Source organism: Nicotiana sylvestris, chromosome 6, assembly GCF_000393655.2.
Source record: "Nicotiana sylvestris chromosome 6, ASM39365v2, whole genome shotgun sequence".
In the NCBI taxonomy this organism is placed as follows: Eukaryota; Viridiplantae; Streptophyta; class Magnoliopsida; order Solanales; family Solanaceae; genus Nicotiana; species Nicotiana sylvestris.
The window spans coordinates 97,349,556-97,359,817 of NC_091062.1; the positions used below are offsets into that span (position 1 = coordinate 97,349,556).

At 34.7% G+C, this 10,262-nt stretch overlaps 1 protein-coding gene across 1 annotated transcript; it reads right to left on the reverse strand.

The window, feature by feature from the left end:
• Window positions 1–275: 275 nt before the first annotated feature.
• On the reverse strand, window positions 276–9,062 carry LOC104223497 (peptidyl-prolyl cis-trans isomerase CYP20-1). The gene is made up of 7 exons (XM_009774951.2): window positions 8,924–9,062; window positions 6,799–6,874; window positions 1,653–1,700; window positions 1,551–1,574; window positions 1,073–1,255; window positions 912–987; window positions 276–688 (listed from the first exon to the last, which is right to left on the reverse strand). The coding sequence occupies exons 1-7, from the start codon at window positions 8,996–8,998 to the stop codon at window positions 550–552; spliced, it is 621 nt and encodes a 206-aa protein (XP_009773253.1). The 5' UTR covers window positions 8,999–9,062; the 3' UTR covers window positions 276–549.
• Between the last annotated feature and the right edge of the window lie 1,200 nt (window positions 9,063–10,262).

Below are 10,262 nucleotides of genomic sequence, written 5' to 3' on the forward strand. Positions count from 1 at the left end.
CTTCAATCCATCATGTTTCGGTTTCAATCCGTCACGTAATAGATGAGTCCGATTTCGACCGTATACAATATTGATGGTAATTAGCAAATGTGATGATTATCTGTGAACGCGGGGCTGGTTTTGTCTGCATTCACTGGTACCCCATAAACGTGATTTAGTTGTTTGCTTATAATATAGCATCTAATAATTAAGGTCACGAAAGGGCATATTCTGTTTAGCAAGAAGTCAAGTTATTTATAACACAACAGTGCTAGATTATACTCGATGAAAGGATAGGAAAAAATAGTAGTAATAAAATGTAGTACTACTAGCTATGATGTATAGTTATGAATCTCGATCCAATTATTTTTTCCGTTATCTGACGTGATCCAGTGTCTCTTAGCCTCTACAAAGTTCTTTTCTTTGTCTGAGTTTCCGTTTCACTGCTGAAGTCAGAACAAGCCATGGATTGACAGAAAAACTGCGCCCCCCGCCCCACCAAATACATTAATTAGCAGATAAAACGGCCTTAGATTATTGCGTTAAACATATTGCACTTATCAGATCCCATTACAGAGGAAGTTCACCGCTGTCTGCAATGACAACTTTGCTTTTTGGTGTTCCACTTTGTCTTCCTTCAGCTTCAATCTTGTAAACGACATCCATTCCAGACAACACCTTCCCAAAGACAACATGCCGGCCATCCAACCTACATATAATCAAAAATCAGAAGTGCCCAAAAGATTATTGGAGAAAGGGTAGCTTATCAGAAGAGTAGTAAATCACAAGCAACTAGAATTTAAAGATGCAAACCAAAATTAACAAATATTCGAGATTTAATAACATGACACTGGTAGGTTCTTAATTGTAAATAGTTAAATGGTTAGTGGTCTAAGTAATCTGCATATGTTTTTCAAGAGTGATGGACTTACCAGCTAGTTGTGACAGTTGTGATGAAGAATTGTGAACCATTGGTGTCGGGACCAGCATTTGCCATTGACAAAAGCCCTGGAAATTATGCATGCAGGAGCAGTTTTACATGCATGACAATCGAGAATATAAAAGGCACTTTAACACAAGGAATAAATTCTACCTGGTCCAGTGTGCTTGATCTTGAAATTTTCATCAGCAAATTTTTCACCATAAATGGATTCACCTCCACGCCCATCACCAAGAGTGAAATCACCACCTTGAAGCATGAAACTGGGGATTATTCTATGGAATGTGCTCCCCTTGTAATGAAGAGGCTTGCCACTCTTTCCAACACCTTTCTCCCCTGCAATGTTGATTACCAGAGGAGAAAAACAAGATCAAGAATGTGAAGGTACAAGTATATGCAATCTGCATTTAACCATTCTCCTGAATCAGATAACAATATCTAAACCTTTTCTGCATTACCAGTCAGCTAAGAACCGAAAAAATAACTTGTAAGGCAAAACTGAAAACAAAGATGACAAGAAAAGAAATACAGGCAAGCACAAGCTTAATTGACCAACGCGTCTATAGGTTAAGTTGACCAATAGGGGTCCCGAACGGCAGGAGAATAAACTATGAAAATCTGGTAAAAGCACCTGTGCACAATGCTCTGAAGTTCTCTGCAAGAAAATAGAAAGATAGTTAATATCAGGAGTAGCAATGGTGAAACTTACAAGCTTTTTATATTGCCACCATACCTGCTGTTTTAGGAACTGTTTTACCAAAGAGACCCATAACAATACGACCTGAAAGAAAGCAGATACTTGAAAATCAAAACAAGGATGATAACACAATGGAGTTAGTAATGATACTACATGGAAAAGACATCTCCCTTAGGACATAAATAGGGAAGAACATTCTTTATGCGAGTCAAAAATCATTCCACGGAAAAATAATCTCAGATCCTACATTGTGTGTCAACATTTCCAATTTCTAAGAGGAAACAGCTGGATTCCAACATATTATGGATAAAGCATATACAAGAAGACATGATATTCCTAAGGAGCAAGAAACATGTCAAGGATACTTGTCAAATGTAATACAGTATTTATTTTATTTAACTTTACTGTTCTATCATTAACATGTGTGTCTGTGTGCAGATATTTGCTATGGAAATGATGAAAATATAATTATTGACATAGCAACATTTAATTACATAGTTTCATTTATTTGCATATCTTATATTATTGTCAATACCACAGTGGCGGCTGTCCTCCATCTTTCTTTTTTAATCAGGCTGACCGCCATCTTTCTTTAGTAACAAATATCTGATCCTGCCTGTCCCTTCCTTATCAGTTTTTAGACACTTTTCTAGTTTGTATGGCGCATGTGGATTGTAAATGCTTTTAGAGGGAAAAAATAAAAATGTATAATTTTGGGTATAAAACCAAATTAGATTTTTGAAAAGACACTCAAACAACTCAAAAAAAATTCAGGGGAACCAAAAATATTGTTTCCCAAAAACACCTACTTATTCCCAAAAAAATCCCATTTCTTTTAAGAGAACAATTCAGATCTGTCCAAACAGCATCTAAGACTCGAATTTTACTGTACATAGAGAGGGAGGAGACGAGAAAAAGTTGAATGCCAGAACAGAGAAGGGCTAAGAATACCCTGCTACTATTTTTTATTGTACTAGTATTAGTGTACGCGCGTTGCGCGTATACCAATATTAATGAGAATAAACTTTTTAATAACAATATAATTAATATAATATCTAAAAGATTTGTTTGTGTTATACCCCTTTTATTTTCACTGTCACGATTCAATTCTGAAGCCAAAGAATTTGATGGCTCCCATTCTTGATTAATAAGAATAATGAACGTTACATGACTCCTATAAAAACTTAAAAACTCTTATATGTAAATGATTTTTTTGGTTATTTAATTTGATTACATTCGGCTTACTTTTTAGTCGAGACGATACGAGGTGATTTTAATAGCCTTCAACTTCATAATAACTTTTCGACATAGAAATTTTTCTTATCGAGTGGGGCCAATCATTCGTATATGCATATACTTTGCGATCACTAAAATAACATTAATGTTGATAATATGTTTTACATATACCTTCTAATAAATGTTTTCTAATATGTATGCAGTAAAAAAAGTAAATTGATTGTTTTTTTGTACTATCAAGTATATATACTTGAATATTTTTAGTTTATTGGTCTGGAAGAAATTGACAAATAAGGGTACTTTTATAATTATCAAAACCAAAGCTACATATCAATGTGATGAGATTACTTCATATCAATAATATTTGGCTGAATACATACGGAGACACTTAAAGTTGGCACGATATTTCATTTAGACACCTAAACTCAAGGATGTTCCTATTGAATACTTATACTACCCGAAACTTATTCCAATTAAGCATTTCTTGCTGAGTTGGCACATAAAGTGAGTTTCACCCAATATAGGCGCGTGAAGAGACCCCAAAAAAATAGATTTTTTCTTTTTTTTTTTCTTTTTTATTTCCTTCTTCTCTCTAAAAAACAAAACAGATCTAAGGCAGTCCCCATCTCTTCACTGTCGGAATCCGGCGAGAGAAACCGGCGGCCTCATCCTCTCCAAAAAACCAACGATCCCCCTCTTCTTCTCCATTCTCACAGTCATTTTCTTCTTCAAAGCCAAAATTCTTGTAGGAGAAAATAGAGTTTCACCGGAAAATTTTTGGATTAGCTGTAATCATTTTCTTCTTCATGTGTTAAGAGACCCAAATCTGCCTTCGTCGTCTTCACCAAAAAATATTTGAGATCAACCCAACAAATGCACAAGTTTTTTAGGATTCAAGTAGTGAAATGGGATTTGGGGCGGGGGAGGGGGGGTTGGACTTTCTGGGTGTTATTGATTCCTCATCCTAATCCCGACAAGAAGATTCAAAGCACAAGTTTGGTGATTGAGTTTGTGTTCTTTATAAGTGTGATTAATAGAGTACTCTTTTGGTAACTTATTAGTTCAAATTTCAAAAGAAGATTGTGATTTTCATATGGTGATGGTTGGTACTGTAATTTTTATAGTGGTTGAAGAGGAAAGCAGGTATGGCAGGCAAAGGTGGCGGGCCAAGGTGGTTGTAGAAGTGATGTGGAAGATATGAGCAGGGAAAGGTGAAGGGTTTAGTCTGGAGCTAACATGAATTTTTATTGACGTGGCTTTCTCTCATTAATTACATTGCCATGTCAGCTACGTGAGTTTCACACGCTTATTATTTCCTGGGACTTAGTTTTTTGTGTTCAATCGGTACACTTCACAAATAGTTTGAGTGTCCAATAGGTAATAGGCTCAATTAAAGTGTCTAAATAAAAAATCATGTCAACTTTAAGTGTCTCCGTATGTATTCAGCCATAATATTTTGATTGACCAACTGGCTGATTGCTTCATGTATTATTACTTAATGTCTAGTCTTTAGGGCATGCTCCAAAATATATTATCAATAATATTTAAATAATGATAATTATTATATTTAAACAAGTACACCTTTATAAGAGTACTTCGTATCGAAACTGGCACGAACTTGTTGCTTTTTCTAACTTCGTGTGGAATTTATAGCTCTTGTAAATAATGAAATTTAATAAATAAATTTTAGTTAATTTTAAGACATCAAATTTTAGGAAAAGTAATATGACGAAGTTATAATTATGTTATACAGTTGGTATGAGGAAAATATTTAAATAAGGTAAAATCTTGATTTATTTTAAAGTCCTAAATTTTAGGACTTCTTATATATTTCAAATAAGAAAAATTTAATAATAAGATTTTAAAGTCCTAAATATTAAAAAACTAATTAAATTATAAGATTGTCAAATATGAAATAGCATCATAATTGTTAAACATTAATTTTTTCCTATTACAAAATTGATAATAAAAATATTGTTACAGTTAAGTAGAGGATTGTATTTGATTTTGTCCTTGAGATTGTGAATATACTAATGTTAAGATTATAAAATATTCTTGGCAAAAGGTAAGTGTTTACCTATGAAATCTCGTCTATGAGTGAGATACTAGTTTTTGATGATAATTCAAACTTTCCATATTTATATTGTATTTAATTGCCCACGCTCTGTAATTATTATGTAAGCTAAAATCATAGTGGAATATAAAGTCCCAAATATTAGGATCTCTCACATATTTTAAATAATGAAAGATTTAATTAGTAAAATTTTAATTGAATTAAAATTCCTAAATATTAGAAAGATAATTTAATGACTATTTTGTCTAGTGTGAACTCTATTTTTATAAGGGGTAAAAAGGACACAACATTTCGCTAAGGGCCTTCGTGCTTTTAATATAGTATAGATAAATGTGTCCCCGTTATACTATTTGTCCGCATTTACCCTTACGTTATCAAAGTTCTATATTTGCCCTCATTTTAAACGGCTTGACAGTTGACACGTGGAGGATTCTAATCAAAAGACCCGACTCATTTATTAAAAACTCAGCCCCATTAATCTAACCATAACCCCATCAGACCCCATTACCAAGTCTGATTCTCAGGCTCCTAGCATGCAAGCCTAAAGGTTTATGATCAATGCGGCCTACCTTTTCAACCCCATTGTTTCCATCGGCAACAATCACCATGGATTCACCAACAAAGTACTGAGAATTCCAAACTTGAGCTACTTCCCTCTCATTCAACGCATGCGTGGTTTCGACCCATTTACATATGAAAAGGATCTACTTTTCTCACCTTCATTAAAATTAGACCTTTCTTGGGCCATGTACTCATAATTAAAGAACTGAGAATCCCAGTTTGGGATAACTCTTTTGTCATCAGACCCACAAAAAATTCTAGCCCCATTTTCATCTAAAAGATTATCTAACCTTTTCATCCTCAACAAGCTCAAAGCTTTTTTGGTTCCTACTTACATAATGCAAGATCTGAGAATCCCAATTTGGGATCACTCTTTTCTCATAAGACCCACAGAAATTTTCAAGCCCATCAAAGATTGAAGCTAAATTTGAAATGGGTGATTTATTAGAAGTGGGTGATTTTTGTTTGTGAATGGGGTTGGGTCGGTTATGGGTTAAATTACTGGGGCTGGGTTTTTAATCAATGGGTTGGTCTTGATTAGAAACCTCCATGTGTCAAGCCGTTTAAAATGAGGGCAAATTTAAATTTGCCTAATGGTAAGGTAAATGGGGACGGATCGTATAATGGGGGACATATTTAAACAATAGAAAATAGTAGAGGAGTATTTTTGGCCCTTTTCCGATGTTAAAAACATATCTATTGCTCAAAGTATCAACATTTCGTTGATGACCTTTTTGCTGAGAGAAGAATAAATAGTCTTATGTAACAAAATGCCATGAAGTCTACACAAGAGGAAGGATAGTATGCATAAATGTGGCCCTGGGTATCCACGTATGCAACCTAAGCATGAAAAGAGAAAAACACAATCCTCAAGTTCTTGGATAGATCAAGAGAGATGCAGATATATAGAGTTATTTTACTTATGCTTCACAGAAGATCCTCATTTGGGATGCTTTTTTTTAGCTTGCAAGATTAATATAGCAACTTTATGAAAAAGGAGGACTTATCGCCCTCTCCTCCCTCCCCACAAAAAAGAAAAAGGAAGACCGCACACATTTAAGTAGGATCAATTACGCAGTGACGAAAAACTGGCGAAATGACACCATTAACAAATAAACCATGTTTTTTGAAATGGTAAGTATTAACAAATCGACACTATATATGCACCTCATAAGCATAGGAGCTAAAATATAAAAAATAGGAAAGGGAAGAGACTTCTGAAACAAAACACATTATTGACAAATCATCTTTGTATCTTCACCATATAAACAAAGGACCTAAATTAAAGCAATATGAAGGAAAGGAACATACCCGCAAGTTTACCATCTATCTCAACGTCAAAGTAAACTTTGTGAGTTACTTCTTTCAGACTTTCCTGAGATTTAGCCTGCAGAGGATGCTTTCAGTAATAAAAGACTTTCTCCCTCTATTTGTCACAAAGACAAGAGCACACATATGCACACACATGGACATTGGCCCAACATAAACAAGGAAAGAGGAATGCCTAGGCCACCTTTTGAAATATGCCAAGCCATACGCCCATGTTACACCCAAAGGGAAATAGGAAAAAAGAAGTTGATATATTTTCACAAAAATCTTTATGCAGTAAACTTGAGTAGCATTTGATATCTGACAACGTGGCGGAGTCTAAATTTGTATTCTATTTAGCAACTATCTCTATTTATTTATTTTTTTGATAAAGTATTATTAATAAAAGTGTACCAAGAAAGTACACAAGATTACAAAACAGAGCAGACAACACCTACAAAAAGCACTCTATTACAAGATCCATCCATACTATCTAATAAACACCTATTCCACCAGAAAAACAGATTATGCATACATAAATTTTTGATACTAGAAATATTTTTTATTCTCAAAACAAACACTTTCTTTCTGTCAAATATCCAGAAAATGCATAGGGGAATGGTCCTCCAAAGCTACTTCTGGGACTTTGATATCTTTTTCCTCTGCCAGCTATCAATTAGACTCCTAATGTCCGAAGGCATAGCCCAAGTAACACCAAAAAGATTCAGGAAGAGCTCCCAGCATTGCTTAGCAACTTTGCAGTGAATAAAAAGATGATTTACTGACTCCAAACTTTCTTCACATAGACAACACCAACGCCTCTTCTCTGTAGATTATCTTGAGTTAAACAAGTTTCTCTGATAGCAACCCATAAAAAACAAGCCACTTTGATAGGTGCTTTGGTTCTAATTTAGCACTCAAATTTACAGCCTATGTTAAGCAAGCTCAATCACTACCAAATAGTTACTGTAAAGGTATTAACAAGATGAGTTGAGCTGAGCTAAGCCTTGCCTGTTCAAGCTAGGCTCCATATCACATAAGCTCAAAGGTTTGCCAAAACTTGTCCTGTACTATTCTTGCATGCTCAAGCTATAGTTCAACTCGACAACAATGGATCCATACAATTACTCATACCCGAACTTGTCCTAGTAAAACAAAATTCCTAATCAAATCAACATATATTACTTAAACTTGTTGGATGTTTCACAGGTCAACTAATTGTTTAAAGAGCCAAAAAAATTCTAAAAGAAGTTAGATTCTGCTGAAGAAGAAGGAAACTTTAGATTTCTCCTGTCTCTCGAACACCAATTGTCCCATTGCAAGCAAAGAAGAGGGAGAGGATAGCTATTGAAGTGGACTGAGGTTGATGGATGTTTCGAACTTTCCACCACCAGCAGTCTACAATGTGGCTGCAAAGGTAGGAAAGATCCAAGACAACTGAGGCTAAAGAGTGCCAGCTAATTAGCGATGGCAAATGCAAGGTTGTTCCAGAGTAGGAGGAGATCAATAATGATGGAGCCAGACCAGCATGCTGCAAGAAGACTTATGTGCAAAGAAAAAAAAACTAAAAGAAATGAAACTAAGTTTGTTCTTAAACTACACAAGTAGAACCAAGTCAGCGCGAGCTCAGCTGATTTAGTAATTGAGCTCGTGCTCAGCTTGTTCAAAAAATGAGCTCAGTTGGGATTTTACTAGTTAAAAAAATGCATCTACTTCCATCTGTATGATCCAGTACTTCTTATACCAATTTCTACCAGAATATAATCCGCAAAAGAACATAAAGGATCTATAGTAGCTCGAATGATTAAATATAGAAACCGTCTCAGTACTGATCAGCTGTATTACGATCCAAAAGCACAATGAAGATTCATAAAAATCGTTCCAACAGCAGTTTAGCAGCTGTATCAAATCTCCACTTAATAGGTAACGCGTATTGCTAAGTCTTAACAAGAATAACAGTTGAATTAATCAGTAACTCGCAGATCGATCCCTAAACTATACGATTACAGTTCTCTCTGATCATTCAATTTGTACATCGGATGAGGATTACAAATGGCAAACGAAATCCTAAAACGGCGTAAAGCCAGAGATAATATTATCAACAGGTAAATGCTTAGAAATTACGAACCTGAGCAAGAGCTAGGGTTCCGATCATCGCCATGCAGAGGATCAAAACGGACGGCTGTAATCTCGTCGTCGCCATCTTTGGCAGTGGATCCGGTGTAGAGAATCGTAGTTGAAGTTGGAGTGAGACTTGGAAACGGAGTGTCGGCTGCTGAGAGATATATTTATTGGGAGTGACATTAGCCAATGAGAAGATGCCACGTAGGCATAGTGAGGTGTTGCCACTGAAATTGGTTGAATAATTCTGGGCCAAACAAAGGAGTTGTGTAAAAATACGACGGCTACTCAGTTTTCGGATTGGTCATTAAAAAATAGTCACTATTTTGCTGCAACACTAAAAGTTCCAGCATAATATACTGGAGATCGGTGTCAACATAATATGTTGGATCGGTATATTATTTTGGAACTCCAATATATTATACTAGAGTATTTTTTCGTATTTTAAACAATATTTTTGTTCAGATTTATTTATACATAAAAAGCGGCTAAATTTTGATTATTTTTGAAACTGTGGTTATTTTTGAATGACCACTTATAAATATGGTTATTTTTAAATTTCTCCCGAGTTTAGCTACTCGAGCCCATACGTATCACTAAGCTGACAGGTGGGCCGGGCCGGGGCCTAAACTGGCCTCATGGGCCTGTCCTATGTGGGCTCGGGCTCCGTGGGACATGCTTAAACGGTCCCGGGCTTCGTGGGCTATTGGTAGGAACCGGATAGGGACCGAGACCACGAACTAATGATCCCGGGCTAAGTGGGCCAGTCTCGGGCTTATGTGGGCCTAAGAGGGCCTGACCCATTTTCTTTTAAAAAAAAATTATCTAAGGCATTTTCTTATAAATTATATGTATATATATATATATATATATTGTGAGCACGTGATTTTTTTCCTATATGAATCCTATAAAATCAAAGAAAATATATTTTTTCCAATTATTTGCCATTTTATAAGATTTTTATTAATTCTTTGCATTTTTGTGCACATTTAATTTTTATTTTAATCATGAAAAAATACCAAAATATCATGCATTGCATTTAGGATTTATTTTTACATTTTTAGAATTAACCGGTAATTATGTGTTTTATAGAAATTCGAAAATCACAAAAAATAGCTCTTTTTTTACATTTTTTGTCTTTTAATTTTTAGCTTATCGATTTTTCTCTCTTAATTTAGAATTAAGTATTGTTTATAATTTTTATAATTAGCTATTTAGTTTAATTTCACACTTTTGGATAATTTAGGATTTTTAATTTGTAGGATCTTAATTAAAAGAAAAGAAAAAATTAGAAAATAAAAGAAAGAATTGGAAAAAGTTTTGTCTTGTGAAATTTAGCCAATTCT